A 20,821-nucleotide genomic window follows, 5' to 3' on the forward strand; every position below is an offset into this window, starting at 1 on the left:
GACAAGCTTTGGCATGTAGATGAATCTGACCACATCAAGAGTTTGGGGCTAGATCGTTGTTATTTATCACGTGTGTCACGGTACTACTCACATAAAGGTATCTAGAGTTTACCATTTATACATGACAGTTTCATAAACTTACTAGTGAAGAGAAACAGGGTATAAAGCTTACTAGTGAGTTTACAAACTCTTAATCAGTGTTGTCTGTTAGTGACCCCTCCCGCCAGTCACCCATTGCATATCCCAAGATCATATATTGAATTGAATCTTCCTGATGCAGTTAAATGTCATCTGGGTTAATCCTGCTATGTCACCTGCCATAAAAAGATACTTAGGCAGACAACACTGTACGGACTACATACAGTTTAATAACTGAGCTCAGCCATCAGCTGAACAGTCAAAACCTAGCACTATTGAGTAGCCCTCCGCTGTAAGCTGGTATTCAGTTTCAAAGTGTAGAGTTCATTTATGACCTTTGGATACTGTCTGCATGCTCCTGTCTTGCCCATGGTTTTATTTTCTTTCAACATTCAAAGATTTGCTGCTTAGGTTGATTGGCTTCTCTAATACTTGTCTAAAACTGATCATAGGTTTGTATTGTAGCTTTTTTTGCCACACGTTTCCCCTATGCAGGAACTTGTGATTCATTTGGAATGACACATAATGACTAAATAAACCTTTGCATGCCCAATTCTAATGAAAATGCTGCCCTTAATCCCATTTGACAGTACTCCTGCTTCTCTCATTACTCCTTTATAAACCTTTTCCTCTGGTCACCATAAGCTTCACAATCCAGTTATCCAAACTCTTAACATGATGGTAACCAGTTTTTACATGCATCTAGTTGCCATCCACCCCATACAATAGCTGCCCTTCCTTATAATGAATTCTTAAGGTTGTCAAGAATTTGTAATAAGGAAGATCTTTTAAAAGGATGAAATCTGTAAATCAGCTGATATGTTCATAAAGAGAAGGTATAGTCCAGTTATGGTTAAGGAGGCAATATATAGGGTATACTATAGGAATTTAAATAATCAAAGTAAGAGAATAAAATAATACATGAGATGGAAGAAGTGAAGTTAAATCAAATCCAAAAGATTTACTTTGTCTCTGAGTATAACATTAGAAGTAAGGAAATAACAGGGATGCTGGAGCATTACTGGGAATTTTTGATGCATGATAAATTTTTAGTAAATGTTCACCAAGACATCTCTTGAGATCGTATGTAAGAGGCAGAAGCATAAGGGACATGTTGGCACATGGATTATTTGCTTTACCAAATCTACCAGTACCTAGAATGTTGATGGAAACAGGTACAATAAAATGTGGGAGATGTCCAGTGTGTCCACACATTAAGTGTTTTGAATGTATTAATAACATTTCCTTTATTCCCAAAGATAGATTTTCTTGTGAATCAAAGGGGGTAATTTATATTTTGAGTTGTCCTTGGAATATGTTTTATGTGGGAGACACAAAAAGGATGTTTTGGTTAAGATTTATGGAACATATTAGGGACATTAAATATTGTTGTGTCTTTCAGCTTTTCCCGGTTAGGGGTCGCCACAGCGGAACTCCGGTCCGCTAATGATTGGCAGTAGATTTTTACGTGCCGAGTTGCCAGCCCTGACACACAGCCTTCAATGAAGGTATGCCCATTCACGCATGTCTCCACACAAAAGACTCTCTAGCTGAGAATCGAACAGGAGGGATGACATCTTACTGTGAGGCGACAACGCTACCGCAGCACCACCACAGTAGGGACATTAAATATTGTAAAGAAGAAAAAACAATTGCTGCTCATTTTATGAAATCACATAACAATGATTATTCACTACTGAAGGGAAGCATTTTAGTACAAATTAATTGTTTTTGTATGGATGAAAATGTTTTAAAGGAAAAACTTCTATATAAAGAAAGTATTTACATTTTGAAATTTAATACTATGGGACTTAATGGGGAATTGAATTGGAGAAGTTTGGTTTAACAGGTAAATGGTTTAATGAGTTAATTAATTATTTAATTGATATATAATGTGTACATAAGCTTGATGTTTGATGAGATGTGTATTCCAAGAAGGTGTTTTCACCGAGGCGTTAGAATTAAAAGTTTTATCTGAAGATTTGTTTTTCATTTGTATTCTGATTGTTCAACTATCGAAGTGAGGAGTGGTGGTGTTGTTGTGTTATATGTTAACAATAATACTCCCAGGTGTTATGCATTACATAGGAAAATTTCGCTAGTGCCATATATTTTGACATGCCCTGCTTGCATGTTTTATGTCTAAATGAAAATAAAAAACATCTTAAACTGGATATCAGAATAATTAACAAAAACAGTTTGGGTAAGTTTGCTGTGTACAAAGTGGAACATTACTCTGTATTTTGTTGTGTACCTCTGACCCCCATAAGGGGGGGTTTGCCCTTACATCCCCTGTAGGCAAATAAGTTAACTCCAGGATTGCTCTACTCTAGGGACAGTACTCAACAATATTGTCTTTTGATAAGTTATTTTTCAAATAAAAGAACTGGTTCCTAAAATACACTTTGCATTTCTTCAACTATTCAGATGAAACTTCCTCCCAGGGTTATAATTTAATGTATTACTGTGGTTTATCCTGAATATTACATTTTGTACCATTTAGAAGTGCTAACTTCTAAATGAGTTTTTAACATGTGAAACGTCTTTTTTGGGTACTGATATGCAATCTTGTTAGGGAAAAGTTGCACCAACCTCTTCTAATTGAGTTGAGTTTTGCTTGTGCCCGTTTCAGGTCATTTTCCAGGGAGTCCTTCTTCTGATTGGCACCAGCAAGACGAGTTTTGGCATCTTGAAGATTTTCTGCCTGACCTGTGGAAACAGGACAAGAAACAATGTATTAAGAATTAACTAAGGAATCAGTAGGTCTGCTTTCCCTGTGATTTAAAAGCAGTGATGAATCAGCCTGTCATGCAGACACACATTAACTACTGGAGGTTCATTGCAAACATCAAAAATCACAACAGTTGCATGTCTAGTGATGAATATCAAGCTGCCATAGCCAAATACAAATGTATATAGTTCTTTTGCATTAATACTCCACACTGTTCTGTAGATTCTCTACCCAGTGGCAGAAGTACTTTCTTCAATTGTTAAACATGCAGTGGTTACCCCCCCCCCCCCCCACCAAATATTGGTGAGGATCAACATATCCTGCAGCTAAGTAAAATCCAGGGGAAGCCAGCTGGAGATATTTGCTGATACGTCTGAGTAGATAAGTCAATGTTTCAGTCTTTCTACTTTGACCATATACTTCACATATCAGAATACTTACCTTTCATACTCTTTGGCAATCCTAGATGTCTCTTTAGTGAAATCCTCATTTACCACAATTATCTGTTTCTTTCTTTTTTATCTTTTTCTCCATTTGGAGTAGATTCATACATTTATCTTAATAATTTTTACAACTACACCAAGGCAATGAACACAATTATAGTACTTAATTCAAACTCTGACCAGTGAAATTCATACAGCCTATGTGCATGACAAAGTAACACCATTCGGTTCATTTTCACAGACTGTTTTGTCTGATTAAACTGAACAGCTTGTTTACTATGTCCCACTTTCCTTCTGTCATAATACTGCTGCCTATTACCAGAGACTATCTACACTGTGTAATGAAAAATAGTTGTTTTACAAAAATCTGTCAAAGCGTTAAGCAACATTATTCATCTACAAATGATAAAGCAGTCGAGCCAGATGTTAATACTGTTCCAAGAAAATCACAAGTTTTTATTCCCTTTATAAGTTGTTATTAAATGGCGCAAGTTTTGGATGGACTGCAACTGCATCAGGACATTTTCTGACCAAAGCAGAAGCCCTACATATAAGAAAATAGGCAGGAAAATTCATCTTGTGTACAAGGCAGATATCACATTGCAGACAGGTGTAGACAGTTGGAAGTACCAGGTATATATGAATCATCACATCATTTACTAACAGATTAATGAAGACATTGGTGTTGAAGCCTACCTCAGAAAAGGCAAGAGAAACCTACTATCTATTCATGGCTAGTTGACTGATGCTCAGAACATTGTCACGCGAGGGCTGATGTCTTTTAAATGTGATCATTCTAGGAAATCAGTTTTTCCCCTCTTCTACAACTTTGCGTGATCTTGGTGTTTGTATATATGTATGTATGCATGTATTTGTATATAGACAGATAGATACAAATTTTGTTGCAATGCAGTTGGTTGACACATTTATGTGACACAACTGAGCTGCTGTAAATATTGTGTGACAGTTTGGTTGAATGCTTGTTTAGGGAGACTTCTGGATGGTCAACAAAGATAAGTGGTAGAGCTGAGAGTGTCTGTGAGTGTGTGAATTTTAGGGTTATGGTAAGGGTTAGTTAAGGGGATAGATTTAGTGTGTGTGTGTGTGTGTGTATATATATATATATATATATATATATATATATATATATATACACACACATGCGGTAAGTTTCTAATATGCCTTGTGGAGTCGTACTGTTATGGGAAGGGCTTTTAGCAGGTAAGCTGCATGTTACGGTTAAGAGCAGGGTTAGAGTTACCATGTATTACAAAGGTTGATCAAGGGGTGAACAGGAACATTTATTTATTTTATTTTACATTTGATGACCGGGCTAGTCTAACTGGATACATGTCCATTTTCAGCAGAGGCCGGGGAGTTAAGCTCCAAATATGGAAATAAAAAGGCAACAATATCGTACAGACATAAAAAAAAAACACTGTTTAAAAAACAATGGCTTATGTAAGAAGGGAAAATGCTTAAGAAGTATACTTTGAACTAGATCAGCTATTTACATATAAAAATACACTATGAATTAGATACACTATGAACTAGATCAACTTTACAAACTAGGTAAAAAAGCAATTTATATAAGCAACAGATACAAGAAGTGGCAAGTTTTGACCCAAGTATGGATGCAAATAATAATAAGTTTATTTATTTAATTATTTTTCTTTCTCAATTAATAAGAAAAGATTAGGAATGTCAAGTAAAAGTCTGGACTTTCTGTAAAATGTTGGGCAGTTGCTAAGTTTGGATCACAGTACAAAAGGGAGGTGATTTTCTATTTTTCCTTCTGTAGTGAGATCTCAGAGTAGGTCATACCTCTCAACTGTCCAGATTTTCGCAGAATGTCCAGATTTTTGGCTCATATTTTTGGTCCATTCCTCATAAAATTTGCAGTTTTCTGACAAATTACTGGGATGATCTAAGGATTGAGGTCACTAAATAATGAAATACATTTGAGTTTTAGACTTCAAATCCTTCAGGAAATGTATGTTAAATCAAATCCTGTTACTCTAGCAACTTTCTATGTTTATAAGAGGAATATTTAAAATATGTCCCTACTTTTGGGCCTTTACCCCCTTTTTTGTCAAGCTTGGTCCAGATTTCTTTCACTAAGAAGTTGAGCGGTATGGAGTTGGTATGTACAACATGAAAGCAGTTTTGATGTTTTCTGTGTTTTTGGTATTTTAAGTTTCGATCTTTTGGGATTCATTTTTTTGTATTTGAACATTTGAGTGTTTGATCTTAAGGAATATCTCTATCTATCTTTCTACCTATCTCGCTATATACAGGGATAGATAGATATAGATATACATATAGCTACATATAGTTTGGGGGCATTGGGCTTGTCCACACATCTTTTTGTATTTTGAAACCTTAACAGTGTCAATGTTTTGAGTAGTGAACTTCCAAAGTTTTAGATGTTTTGCCATTGAATAATTTTGTGTCTGTTAAATTACACACAATTATTTATAGAAAAACCCAAGACATTATGGGAAGGTCCCTGTGAGTATACTGGGACTCTTATGCACAATGCGTTAGCAAATGTTCCAGTTTGTCACCTTGGTTAGCTCTTGGTATACCTGAATAACTATTCTCTGCACTGTGGGCATTGCACTGCAGTCAACAGCATGCTGCCAAAGAAATTTCTAAAATAATACAAGTGCACTGCAGAGAGGATACCCATACTTCTACAAAGTTAATCCTGGGTCACGTCAATCTATGTACCCTTTGCTGACTTAGCAAGTTGTCAGCATTTGCATTTAATTTTTTTATCCTCCTTAGGATGTCATTTTAACAGGCCTGGCCTTATGTCCACCCTGGCTGTAACAGCTTTTCTCCTACCCCCCCCCGAACTTACTCTGGTATTGCTGGAGCTGGTCATGAATCTTAAGGGCATCCTTGGGGCTTGGCAATCTCAGCTTGGGTTCTGGGGGATTCTTTTACATCCCCTACCCCTTATTGCCCCACTTCCCACTCAGGATTATGTACTAGGGAAACTTCTCTCTTTGAACCACACCTAACATATGGAAGTGTCATCGATGAATGTCTTCTTAGTTAGGATGAGCACACCCATCCCTCCTTCTGTGCTGTCAATTGCCTGAGCTGTTAATAAAACCTGGGCTGACTAGGGCGTATTTAGGACTTTATCCTTCTATGCCACTGGAGTGGCTGGCATTTGAATTTAATTTGAAAAAAATTAGCCATTATACTACTAGCAAGAATACTACTGAGATACTCAAGATGAAGCTACAAATGAGGAAAGAGTGCAAATGGACATTCCTAGACCTGGAGAAAGTGCATGACAAGGTCCGAGGAAAGCTGATTTGGGCAGTCTTGGGGTGGTTTGAAGTCCCAGAACATTGGTAGAATTAGTGCAGACTATGTATAAGGACCCAATGACTGAAGCACAAACAGTATTCAGTCTTACAGACGAGTTCCCAGTGGGAGTGGGTGTGTATCAGGGTTCAACTCTGAGCCCACTTTATTCATACTGGTGATGGACTACATTAGCATACAGGTCGCAGGGGACTGATAAACAAAAATGTTGCACGCAGATGATGTGACATTACAGGCAGACTCTAAGCAAGAACTTCAGCAAAGGGTAGGGGAATGGAATGCAAAACTGAAGGCACATGGGACGAAACTGAGTACAGATAAGACAGTTATAATGACAGCAAATGGAGGAAACAAGAAGAAGGTGAAAATTGAGATAGAAGGGAAAATACTGGAACAGGTTAACAGCTTCAAATATCTGGGAGGGGTGGTTGAGAAGAAGGAAAGTCTGAAGGATTTCAAAGCTAGAATCGGGGGGCTGTAGCCAACTGACACAGAGTGTCAGGGGTAGTGTATGACAGAAGAATGCCAAAGAAGGTGAAAAGTAAGGTATACAAAACAGTGGTGCAACCAGTACTACAGTATGGTAAGGAAACCTGGGCAGTAATGGCAGAACAGTTGAGGATGCTAGAGGTGGTGGAGACGAAGTGCTTGAAATGGATGGTAGGATGTACACTGGGAGGCAGAAGAAGAAATCAGGACATAAGTGCAGAAGCCAAAGCAGCTCCCACTGCAGAAAAGGTCAAAGAGAAGAGGTTATAGTGATTCAGGCATGTGTAAAGGAAAGCAGAAGACAATCTAGTGAAAAAGACTTGGGACAGACAGGAAGACGGCAAGAAGAAATGAGCACAGCCAGCAAAGAGATGGATATTGTATGACAGAAGACCTGCAACGGTCAGGCATGAGTGTCAAAGAAGGTAGGAGAGTGGCATTTCATAAGGAGCATACCTCTCAACCGCACATATTTTTGCATCATATTTTTGGTCCATTTTTCATAAAACTTTGGTTTTCTGGCATATTAGTGGCAAATCATTAAAGACTGAAGTTAGAAAATAGTGACAGACATTTGAGTTTCAGACTTCCTACCCTTCAGAAAATGCACGCTAATGCAAAACATGTTATTCTATCAACTTTCTAAGTTTGTAAGAGCAATATTTAAAAATTGTCCCTATTTTTGGGCCCTTGTCCCACTTTTATGTATGGCTTTGTCCAGATTTCATGCTCTAAAAGATTGAGACGTATGATATGGAGACATGGCGAAAGGTGACAACATCCCAACGTCATGTAGAAAAAAAGGGGGGGGGGTGATGATTACTAAAGCCCATTTCTGTGTTGCAGGATGACAACAGGAAATCTCCTGGGAAATCCATTCCAAGGCAGCAAGCAGATGTGATGGTACAATAAAATCTCATACCTTGTAGCTGTCCTTGTACTGCATTTGCTTCAGTGAGCAGTATGCTGCTGTCTGCTTTCGACCTTCTGGCATTTTCAGGGAGCCCTTCTTTTTCGACGGTCTGTGTGGAAAAGCAGTGGATTAAGTCCATCATTCAACCAGCTACTCTTCTGGCTTGTACATACTTTACAAAACACAGTAATGGCATCAGGATCTTTCCGTAACAATTTTATGCTAAATTATTTTTACTGCAACCTAAAACTAGTACTTAAATTCTAACCAAAATCTTTCTTTAAACAAATAATTAACACCAAATGTGCAAGTATGGTGCACAGCTCTTTTAACTAATTATGTAGTTAATGAATGAATTAATTAATAATAATATTATCAGCCTGGAACAGTCAGACAGGAAATGGCATCCACAATTCTAGAGCCTGAAAGTTACTTAAGCAAATAGTAATGGTGGAGGGAGTGGGCTGGGTAACATTTACTGACTGTTGGAATTAACCAAGATGGTAAAACTCAAGTAGTCTAATGGAAGCACAAGTCAACAACTGCTACACAACTCCACCAACAGTTATTGCTGTTACATATACCCTGACTCACATTCTTAAAGTGTTTGTCAGTTCAGAGACCTCCTTACATTATTTACTAATTATAAAAACTAAATGGACCAACACCTGGCACCAGACTTTAATAACAACAAAGTATTATTTACTAGTTGCTGATTGTTCTCAGATTAGGCTGTCTACTTCATGTACCTTGTTCCTTGGTGATATTTAGCCGTCTATTTTTATTAAAAAAAAAAAAATCTTGCATAGAGTCTCTCAAACATTAAGGCATGAAGCCTTTCTGAATTCAGAAAAATTCCAAAATTACGCAATAGTAAAAAAAAAAAAAAAAAAGTGTTAAAATTAGATACCACAGAATTCAGGTAAGTTTGTTTGCCCAGTTATTAATGCACAGAAAACTGTTATTTATGTGGTTGTACTTTATTACTTCTTAAAGTTAATACCTTAAACTGGGGTCTTCTTCTAGGTCATTTTGCTCCATCATCTGCTGACAATTAAGAACCCCCCCCCAAAACAAACACATTCATTCCTCAACAAAACAGAATAGTACCCCAGTACTGAATGGGACAAGAACTCTCTAGGAGAGCCAACAATATAGGCAGCCATGATGGTTGCTTATGCCCTCACAGGCATCCCAGCAACTGATTGTATTTTTTACAGACTTAACCCTTCCCGTGCACAAGAGGATGGGCTACTTGCACCACTGTGGGAATCCACTACACCTTCCCCCTTGTGAGTGTACATTCATGTACACTCACTGCTGAAAGCTGCCGCCAACAAGTGTTTTGATGAACCAAAAGCCCATGACTCTGGGTGATCTATGCATCACTACCTCTCCTCCAAAAAGGAATGTGGCAGTTTGTGTACCTACTCTGCTCCTCACTTCACCTGCACCCCATAGACATTTCCATCCTCAACTGCAAGCTCCCTCAAGCATGCAAGCTATTAATTAAATTCAGACTGGGACATAGAACTCTATCCCACTACCCCACCACTGCTGGCTTAAACTAGGGTATTCTTCCAGTATGTTACTCAGAATTATCCAGCTGGTAAATATAGCTGATGAGTGGTTACTTTTTAGCATCTGTTATAATATAGTTAATAATACATAGACAAAATTCTTTATAGATAATTACATCCTAGTATTATAGACTTCTACCCATTTTCTGACAGTCTTCTCTTATCTTTTTCAGGGATGAGGGGTTGCCAGAGCCTATCTCTGAAGCCAATGGGCAAGAGGCTTCGAAGCTCATTTTGGAGAGGGTATCGGTCTATCACAGAGCACAAATGTTCTCTCTCTCATTCATTTGGTGCACACATACTTATGGACAATTTGGAAGATACCGATCAAACTACTAAATGTGTTTGGAAATGGGAGGAAATCAGAGTACCGGGAGAAAACCCATGTTGACACAGGGAGAAAGACATGCATACACTGCACATAAGGTACCTCAGCTGAGAATCAAACTACAGAACCTTCTGCTACAATACAACAGTGCTGAAGTCAACCTCAAAAACTATGTGGTCTTTACATTTTCATTGTGTCTGCCATTTACAAGTAAAGCCTTCTTTTGATTAATTTTTGCATGGAAAATTCCTGGTTCATTCTGTCAGAGAATGTTGTCTGGGACTATTTCAAAATACATCATTTAATACAATATGCGTTTTTGTATTTCACAAACTTAGTGAAACAAATGCATTTTTAATTCAATCATTCTGCTTACAAAAGTTCTAGAAAGTTTTGGAATTAACTTTAAGATTTAAGGGTAGGTTTTATAAAAATGTGTTTTTTCTGACCATTTTTACATTCTTTGCTCCATTTTAGCAGCCAAAGGATAGTAGAGTCCAGTTTATAAGCCTCCCATCTTGTCGGTAATGGAAACATGCTAGAGGGTGTAAATGTTTTATACCTATTTGTTCACTGCAGAGTACAAATAAACATCCTGCTATGCCTTGCTCAGTCCTAACCTCTTTTTTTTTAAATCCCCGGAAGCTACAGTACAAACATGAAAGTAAAGCTGCAGTTTGTTAAGCTTTGTCTCATAACTGACTTCCTTATATTATACTGATGCAAACTCTAAACTGGGCAATTAAACAAAAAAGGCAAATACAGAACTTAAGCAACTATCTTTACAGTCTAAATGCACTTTCAGTTGGACTATGTAGTGTACACTTAGAAGAAGTAAAAAAAACTGACAAAAAAACAAGTCACTTAATGTAATTGACAACATATCTTAATAAGAATACTGACTCAGTATTACAAATATAAAAAAAAAACAAACAAAAAATGAGCCCCAAGACAGTTTATTAATTATTCTGTTGTTTTCTTATACTACCCCTGCCCTCTGGTGCACCACTCTTACCTCAAAGGCTTTGCTGGCTGCATTTTTGGCTGTATTGGCTGCATCCTCAGCTGCTTTTACAGCATCAATAATTTCTCTATATGCTCTTGCTGCATCATTGGCTTTGCGTACCAGTTCATCATCACTGGCATTTTTCTTCATTCTGTAAGCATGACGGTGGAGAAGGAAGGAGAAACAAGTATTTACTTCTTGGAACAGACTGGCCATATTTCATGCATCAACTATGCAAACAAGCAATGACAACAGAAAAAGCGGTATGTAAAAACTGCAGACAGATACTTGGTGGTAAACATTTTACTGTACTGTACTCTAGTTTAATTTACAATGCAGTTTAATATGCATTATTAGACACAGTCATTTCTCAGTACTGAGATAATACAGGAATCATATACACACCTCCCATAATTTTTCACTAAACTCCGTGAAATGTTTGGTGACAAGCTGTCAAAGGGTAGATTCCAAAAAAAATTGCTCTCAGTGAGACTTACCCCTGTGTAAGCCTGCACTGATTCCAAAAGACTTGTTCTCAGTGATAAGTGGTTTACTTTAACATACATCCTGTCTTTAAAGAAGCCTAACACCAGGGGACTAGATTCCAAAAGACTTGTTTTTGGTGTAAGTTGCTTACACTGAAAGTAGATATTTTGGAATATGGCCCCAAATGTGTAGCACATGACTAAAATGTAAAAAAGAAATGCAAACACAGACTAGAATCACATGCAACAGTGCTTATGATATCTGTAGACCACAGGGCATTGAGGCACTTTCTCTACTCATTTCAATAGGTGCCATGTGATCTTTTACATCCACTCAAGTCTCCATCACCTCAAGCAGATGGACCCTAGTTTAACTTCAAACATCTAAAGGACAAGAGCACCCCCTTATATTGCACTGCAATATCATCAGTTGATCTACCTGTTGTGGAAGTAGAACCCACAGCCTTCTGCACCAAAGGCAAGTGTGCTATTTGTTGCGCCACTAACATTGAAAGAGAACACTCATGCCCTTTTAGTATTGGGTGTATGGATAGGTAAAATGATTACACCTCCTACTTTATATGACAGTTAAAATGCTAATGTTTTGCTGGAAGTCTAATAAAACATGTTTAAGTTAAACTTGAGCCCTTCTCTGAGCTCTGCTGACATCTAAAATAAACAGAGTGTATTGGCGTTAGGGTGAGAGACAGGTAAAATGAGTTAGATTCCCAGGAAGCATTGCTATAAGGATGAGGTGTTTTTTTCGTATTAAAATATTTGTTTCGATTTTCAGAATTTTTATTGTATCTGCTATTAAGGCATATGTTTTAGGAATATTTGCATTTCTTTATTTTACTGCTTTAAAACTTGTTTTGAGGTATTATTCATAATATTTATATTTAACATCTGGTTTATAATTACTTCTGGACTTAATTCAAAACATGACAAGTTGTACTGAAAATATATTTGATGGTGAGTGTTGGAGAATATTTTTTTATGTTTTTGGCAACACTGGATAACACTAAAAAACTTTATTAAGCTCTGCTTTGTCTTAACTTTAGAGTTTAGAAATTAGAAATGTTATTTTCTTAAGAAAATGAAGTGCAAGTCCCAGGATGCCTTGCTGTGAGGATCAATGCAGGTGCAGGTGTCCAGTTCTCAATCACATTTCTAATCTCTGTCACCTTTTCTAATGAAAACAACAAGAGGGTACAGCAGCTGCGCACACAGTTCTATTCAGTCAGTTGTTAAGACTGAGTCAGTGCTGAGGGACTGTTACAGGCAAACAAGGGTCACACTTCAGAAGGCTTTTACTACTGTAACCTTAAGAAACTTCAGGGCAGTGAGCTAGATACCAGAAATGTAGCAAGTTATGGAAAGCATTTAAAAGAACAGCGTGGTTGAAAAATTAACCAAAGATGGGGCAACACGATCCTATACAGATTGTTTTCACAGAAATGAGATGGTAGCACACTAATCTGACTTTCACTACTGAAACGAAAGGTAGAGTGAATCAGAAGTGTTCAACTGGTGTGGTCCACCTGGACTTCAAGAAAGCATCTGACCTTATTCCACACAGGCTGTTACTAGGAAAGCTAATCATGTTTGGGACAACTTGAGAACTGCTTTGCTGCAACACTGGTCGGGTGATGCAATGGAGCAGATAGTTCTGAAAAGATTGCAATCAAATGGAGAAGGTGAAGGTGACCTGCATTAATGGGACTTTTAATGTGTAGAGCTCAAACAGGGTTCAGTATAAAATGTCTGGAGGGCAGGGCATGTATGTTTTCATTTTTTTCTTGCATTTTCATGTAAGACAAAAACATTCTAAAATATGCTTGGCACAGCAGAAGTGGATAAAATGTGGAGACTGATGACAAGTATTAGCAATGGTTAAAGGCTCAAAAACTGAAATTCAGTGCCAAGATATGTAGAGTTATGCAAACAGAATACCGAAAGGCATTAACTTTACATTCCATTAAGAGAAACAAATCGTAACATGATCACAGAACATGCCTGTGTGTCTGATATTTACAGCTGTTGTTTTCTAACCTTCAAAAATCTGCAGTAAAAGCGCATGAGCCAGTATAACACTATCCAAGTCCCTTCAACAAAAGGGTGCGGCTCCATGAGATCTAGAAAATCAAAAGCATAATCTGTCGTTCTGCCTGTCTACCTGCCCTTCTAGTTGTCACTGTATTTTCACTACTGCTGACCACTGTGTTCCCTGATTTTCTCTTTTACTTGTGCTTTGGTGGACGATACACAGATATGACTCTGCAAGATGCTGGCTGACGCTCCTGATGAGGGGAAAGTCTTCTGGCAACTTATTAGAATCTGGGTCAGCAGACACAGTAAAGGTCAGGCAGCACATAGAGAAATGCCTTAGCCACTCACTGCCTTACAATGTGTAATGTGTATAACAGCTTACAAGTAGCAAACACATACTCCCATGGACCTTCACCTGGTAGGATTGTTGCTTTGGCACCACTGCTTGCTTGCAAAATGCTTCTCCTGAGTATCTTCATTGGTCATTACAGCTATTAATAATTCTTCACCCTGCCCTAGAGAAGGCATGCTGGCCATCAGCTGTTTAGTCCTCCCTTTCTACAGCCTTCCTGCAGAATTTGAAACACAAATCAAATTCAGATCACCAGCTAGAGGATTAGTACCAAACCTGGCCTGCAAATTAATGACCGCACGTTTACAGATCGACAGACTGAGCCTTTGTTTTGGGTCCAGTGACAGACACACACACACACACACACACACACACACACACACACACACACACACACACACACACACACACACACACACACACACACACACACACAAAACCCAGCAAGTGATCATTATGTATGTATGCATCTTCGCAAATTTAAGCCATGTTGATAAAGTGGAAATACGAGTATGCAAGATATCCTAAGGACAGAGCACAAGGCAGGTAGCACATTTACAGACATTTGTCACCCATAACAGAGCACTCTTTCAACAAGTAAATGCAGAACAGGCACAATGGTAAAGTTAATAAACACAGAAGAAAAGATGAAAGATAGATGGAGAAGAGACAAGAGGGTGTGAGAAAAAGAGAAAGCAGAAATGAAAGAGTATATACTAATGCAAAAAAAAAAAAAAAAAAAAACAGGAGCAAAAGGAATCAAAGTTAAAGTAATACATCTACAGGATTCAGTCCAAGTCCTAGTGGGATGTACTAGAAATGGAGAACAAGTATTTCTTAAAAATGTAGGTATGGGCTAGGCAAGGTAGCACTAGGTCAGGCTGACATGAATCCAGTATAATAATGACCTGCATTATACTGCAGTTAATTGGCTGTTAAACACAGTCTTTTGAATTTGGATAGTCTATCCTTTGCCAACAACAAATTCCAGAAAGAGACTGAATGGGTGCAAAATGCCATCACAAAACTGTTACTGACAGGCAGGCAACATTCGCTTTAACCAGACTAAATAGATTTTGTTTGGGTCTTTAGTTCTTGTTTAAACTTAAGCTATGGAAATTGCATGTTGAAACTTTTTCAAAATTCAGTATAACTAAATGAAATGTGTTAATTCACTTTCATGCAGCCTACCTACCTATGAAGAAGGCATCTGTCCAGATACAAGATTTAAGAACTGGGTAATTTTGATTGTAGAGGTCCTTATGGAGGTAATATGTTTGTTAGGAGACAATTTTTCATTCTGATTCCTTCCATGTGAGTTTTACCCTACCTTCTGACATGTGTAGTGTGTGTGTAGTTTGTTATTGCAACATGCCAGGCTTATTTAGTAACACTGAACCAGACATGAAACGCAGTCAGAACAAATTGTGCAGACATTTTTCTACATACACACAATCATAAAAAGTAAATACACAGGAAAGTTGCATACAACATTTCTTAGTGTGTAATGAAAAGATGGATACTTTTAAGACACAGTAGGGAAGGTGAATATAATGCTGAGCTGGTGATCTTTAGCAAGAAGAGAGAGAGAGAGAGAGGGACGGGCCTGCCACCTTAGAGATTAGTGGTGCTCTGTCTTGAAGTATAATGTGCAGGCAAGGCTTATCAAACACAAGACACATCATACAGGCTGCAGTTATATACTCCAAGGCTTATCAAGCACAATACATATTATACAGGCTGCAGTTATATACTCCAAGGCTTATCAAACACAAGACACATCATACAGGCTGCAGTTATATACTCCAAGGCTTATCACACACAAGACACATCATACAGGCTGCAGTTATATACTCCAAGGCTTATCACACACAAGACACATCATACAGGCTGCAGTTATATACTCCAAGGCTTATCACACACAAGACACATCAAACAGGCTGCAGTTATATACTCCAAGGCTTATCACACACAAGACACATCATACAGGCTGCAGTTATATACTCCAAGGCTTATCACACACAAGACACTTCATACAGGCTGCAGTTATATACTCCAAGGCTTATCGCACACAAGACACATCATACAGGCTGCACTTATATACTCCAAGGCGTATCACACACAAGACACATCATACAGGCTGCAGTTATATACTCCACGGTTTATCACACACAAGACACATCATACAGGCTGCAGTTATATACTCCAAGGCTTATCACACACAAGACACATCATACAGGCTGCAGTTATATACTCCAAGGCTTATCGCACACAAGACACATCATACAGGCTGCACTTATATACTCCAAGGCGTATCACACACAAGACACATCATACAGGCTGCAGATATATACTCCAAGGCATATCACACACAAGACACATCATACAGGCTGCAGTTATATACTCCAAGGCGTATCACACACAAGACACATCATACAGGCTGCAGTTATATACTCCAAGGCTTATCAAACACAAGACACATCATACAGGCTGCAGTTATATACTCCAAGGCTTATCAAACACAAGACACATCATACAGGCTACAGTTATATACTCCAAGGCATATCACACACAAGACACATCATACAGGCTGCAGTTATATACTCCAAGGCATATCACACACAAGACACATCACACAGGCTGCAGTTATATACCCCAAGGCTTATCAAACACAAGACACATCATATAAGCTGCAGTTATATACTCCAAGGCTTATCAAACACAAGACACATCATACAGGCTGCAGTTATATACTCCAAGGCTTATCACACACAAGACACATCATACAGGCTGCAGTTATATACTCCAAGGTGTATCACACACAAGACACATCATACAGGCTGCAGTTATATACTCCGAGGCTTATCACACACAAGGCACATCATACAGGCTGCAGTTATATACTCCGAGGCTTATCACACACAAGGCACATCATACAGGCTGCAGTTATATACTCCAAGGCTTATCACACACAAGAGACATCATACAGGCTGCAGCTATATACTCCAAGGCTTATCACACACAAACACATCATACTGGCTGCAGTTATATACTCCAAGGCTTATCAAGCACAAGACACATCATACAGGCTGCAGTTATATACTCCAAGGCTTATCACACACAAGACACATCATACAGGCTGCAGTTATATACTCCAAGGCTTATCAAACACAAGACACATCATACAGGCTGCAGTTATATACTTCAAGGCTTATCACACACAAGACACATCATACAGGCTGCAGTTATATACTCCAAGGCTTATCAAACACAAGACACATCATACAGGCTGCAGTTATATACTCCAAGGCGTATCAAACACAAGACACATCATACAGGCTGCAGTTATATACTCCAAGGCTTATCACACACAAGACACATCATACAGGCTGCAGTTATATACTCCAAGGCTTATCACACACAAGACACATCATACAGGATGCAGTTATATACTCCAAGGCTTATCAAACACAAGACACATCATACATGCTGCAGTTATATACTGCAAGGCTTATCACACACAAGACACATCATACAGGCTGCAGTTATATACTCCAAGGCTTATCACACACAAGACACATCATACAGGCTGCAGTTATATACTCCAAGGCTCATCAAGCACAAGACACATCATACAGGCTGCAGTTATATACTCCAAGGCTTATCACACACAAGACACATCATACAGGCTGCAGTTATATACTCCAAGGCTTATCACACACAAAACACATCATACAGGCTGCAGTTATATTCTCCAAGGCTTATCACACACAAGACACATCATACAGGCTGCAGTTATATACTCCAAGGCTTATCACACACAAGACACATCATACAGGCTGCAGTTATATACTCCAAGGCTTATCACACACAAGACACATCATACAGGCTGCAGTTATATACTCCAAGGCTTATCACACACAAGACACATCATACAGGCTGCAGTTATATACTCCAAGGCTTATCACACACAAGACACATCATACAGGCTGCAGTTATATACTCCAAGGCTTATCACACACAAGACACATCATACAGGCTGCAGTTATATACTCCAAGGCTTATCACACACAAGACACATCATACAGGCTGCAGTTATATACTCCAAGGCTTATCACACACAAGACACATCATACAGGCTGCAGTTATATACTCCAAGGCTTATCAAACACAAGACACATCATACAAGCTGCAGTTATATACTCATTCATATGACCTATAGCAGATAGACAGGAAATGACAGTGAGACTGCAATACATTGGGGTTATAAACAAACTGCAACATGTTAGTTTTGCACAGAAGAGGAAGTACATAATGCGGTGGGTCATGCTTTGTTTGCATCGCATTATTAACCCTGGTATTCAGAAAGGCTTAATGTGATGCAGAAAGAATTAGCTTAGACTTACTCCATCATGCTAAGCATTTCTGATTCAGAGACCACTCTACCAGTGAGGTATTTCCTCTTTTGGGGGGCCTCAGTGTGGAGGGCAGTTTTTTCTCTCCCAGAAAAGTCAGTGACTCCTGATTTGCTCATCTAGGCAATCCATGTTTTTCACCTCTAGAAGGAAAAAGTGACTGTCATAAAAACATTGCGGTCACCGAGTCCTTCCTATGAGAGTACTCATGTTGCAGGTAAGTTCAGAACTGATGTGGGCTTGGGGGTTATTGTATGAATGCATGTGGAATGTGTATGTGTGTATGCATAGCTATAGGGGCATAAATTAAGCTACATGAATGTGTGTGCACTCGCATGCTCCAAGGTAGTCGCACTGGGGTGTTTGAGTAGGGGATCAAGAGTCTGGATCTGTGTGTTTGTGGGATGGATTGTGCACGTGGGTGAATGGGTGAGTCTTTCCATGAGCGGGGCTTGTTGGTTGATGGTCGACCGTATGAGTGTGGGTGTGTGCTTGTGTGGGGGTGTTAGTGTCAATGTGATGCACAGACTGATAGGGAGTCCCCTACTTTGGTCAGGTCTGACAGTGCTGCTGTGTGATTCAGAAGCATGTTAATGAGCTGATAACTAGTGCTTTCTCACTGCACTCATTGCTGTCTCTGAATTGCATTTTCATGCTGTCATGCTAACTGGTCATCCGGTTTCTGATTCCTAAAGTAGATGCAGCATAAGGAAGTCATTTTCACAGAAAGAGTGGTGAAACCCTATACGAGGCTAGCAAAACAGGTGGTGTGACTGAATACAATGGAAGCTTTAAAACTTGTAAATTGCACAAAAAAAAAAAAAAAAAGATGGCGAGGTCAACAATGGAAGTAAAGCACTTGAAAGTAGGCTATATTCCTTTACTGTGCCATTATAGGACTCTTCTGTTTCTTGAAAAGGATGACTGCTAATAATCTTTAAGTAAGTTTATCATTTTAATAGATACTAAAAGAACATGTTTTATTATTGTACAAATATTAGAAGTGACTTTGTTTCCTTATTATAACTGTAGTAAGATGTAGCAACAGTATCTGATTATTAGAAACTTAAATGCAATTTGTTCTTTAGTGGTTTAATGCACACACAGTGAAGTCACCTTATACCAGATGATTCTATTGGCGTCTGTGATTTTTCCTTCACCCTTGTAGGTTGTGTTTAATTCATTTGTTTAAAATTTCACCAGTAAGGCACAATGAATATGTGACTCATTTACCAGTGTGAACTAGGAACAGATACAGAGAGAGAGACAGACAAAGACAGAGCGGGAGAATGTGTAAGTGCGCATGTGTATGCAATAATACATACATGCATATTTTATATATATATCTGAGGGTGCTGGGCAACACAATTGCAAAATGAATACTGTTGTTGCCTTATAACCACAGTTCTCAACTGGGGACCTTCTGTGTGGAATCCTCATCATATACTCTCTGTGGTTGCACCAGGTTTCTGTGGATATTCTGGATTCCTCTCACATCCCAAGGACATGCAGCCAGTGGACTGGCAATTTTAAACTGTGTTTAGGTTTGTGTGTCTATGACATCTCTCAACCTGCAGATATTGAACATATGAAGAAAGGCTCTTAAAAAGTGGGAACATCCAGCCAAAAAATCTGGATGTCTAATTACCATAATATCTGAATAGCAGATACCAAATAACTATTCCTGGTTTCAGTATGAATGTGGGATACTACTCAGAAACACAGCTGAACAACAGATTGACAAAAATGATGTAAAAATATAAGCACATCATGAAAGAGACTGAAACATCTGAAGATTTTAATAAATGCATTCCATAATTATACCACACAAGGTCATTTATTTCTGCTTCAGAAAAAAAGATGTAAGATGTGGTCTCTTTCTTTAAATTATTGCTGTCACTAACATTCTTGTCATGTAATGTGTGATTTTCTGTGTACTACACAGCTTCAAAAATCATTTGTTATGAGGGGTATTCAGAAAATTGTGTGAAGGGATAAGTCAAGCTTGAAAACTGGGACATACTTAACCAAAATAGGGACAGCCTATGCATGGGTAAACTAAATAGTAAAATAGGAACATTCTTCCAAAATAGGGTCATTAGGAGAGTGTGTGTGATGCAGAATAAAGGCCTGACAATCTACTTCTGTTCCATTACTGCTTAGTCGACACTGTGGATGGTGACGTCTGTTCACAGGGCTGCAGCAGGAGTTGGATTTAACTTGTAAATATGGATACAGACATATTTGTGGGTGCAGAGTGAAGACAGACAATGATCTTATGCAGCACTTCTGGCAGACTAGAACATCAGTAGGAATTAAAGGATTGCACTTCCGCTCAAAACCACTACAAGTCTTTTAGGGTGGAAGAATATACTACATGATGACATGACAAGTGCGACAGGAAAATGCAATTTGAGTGGAGTAGGGGCCATCACTCCAGAATACAAAGATATGGGAAGTGAAGGATTCATGGGTAACAGTGTAAGCTCTGGAGGGAAAACCAAAGGAGTCAGTATCATCACTCCTAATGTACAGGGAAGGGTAATG

General features: G+C 38.5%; 1 protein-coding gene across 3 annotated transcripts in view; it reads right to left on the minus strand.

Moving 5' to 3' along the window:
• LAMA3 (laminin subunit alpha 3) overlaps window positions 1-20,821 on the minus strand; it is a 2,187,360-nt gene that overhangs the window by 201,872 nt on the left and 1,964,667 nt on the right. For all 3 annotated transcript variants that reach the window (XM_044065357.1, XM_044065355.1, XM_044065356.1), the window contains exons 53-55: window positions 10,983-11,124; window positions 8,069-8,168; window positions 2,731-2,847 (exon numbers count right to left, since the gene is read on the minus strand). In XM_044065357.1, coding sequence (XP_043921292.1) covers window positions 2,731-2,847; window positions 8,069-8,168; window positions 10,983-11,124 — 359 coding nt within the window. The remainder of the gene's footprint in view (window positions 1-2,730; window positions 2,848-8,068; window positions 8,169-10,982; window positions 11,125-20,821) is intronic.

Source organism: Protopterus annectens, chromosome 3.part0 (genome assembly GCF_019279795.1).
Source record: "Protopterus annectens isolate FY-2018-M chromosome 3.part0, PAN1.0, whole genome shotgun sequence".
Taxonomy (NCBI): domain Eukaryota; kingdom Metazoa; phylum Chordata; order Ceratodontiformes; family Protopteridae; genus Protopterus; species Protopterus annectens.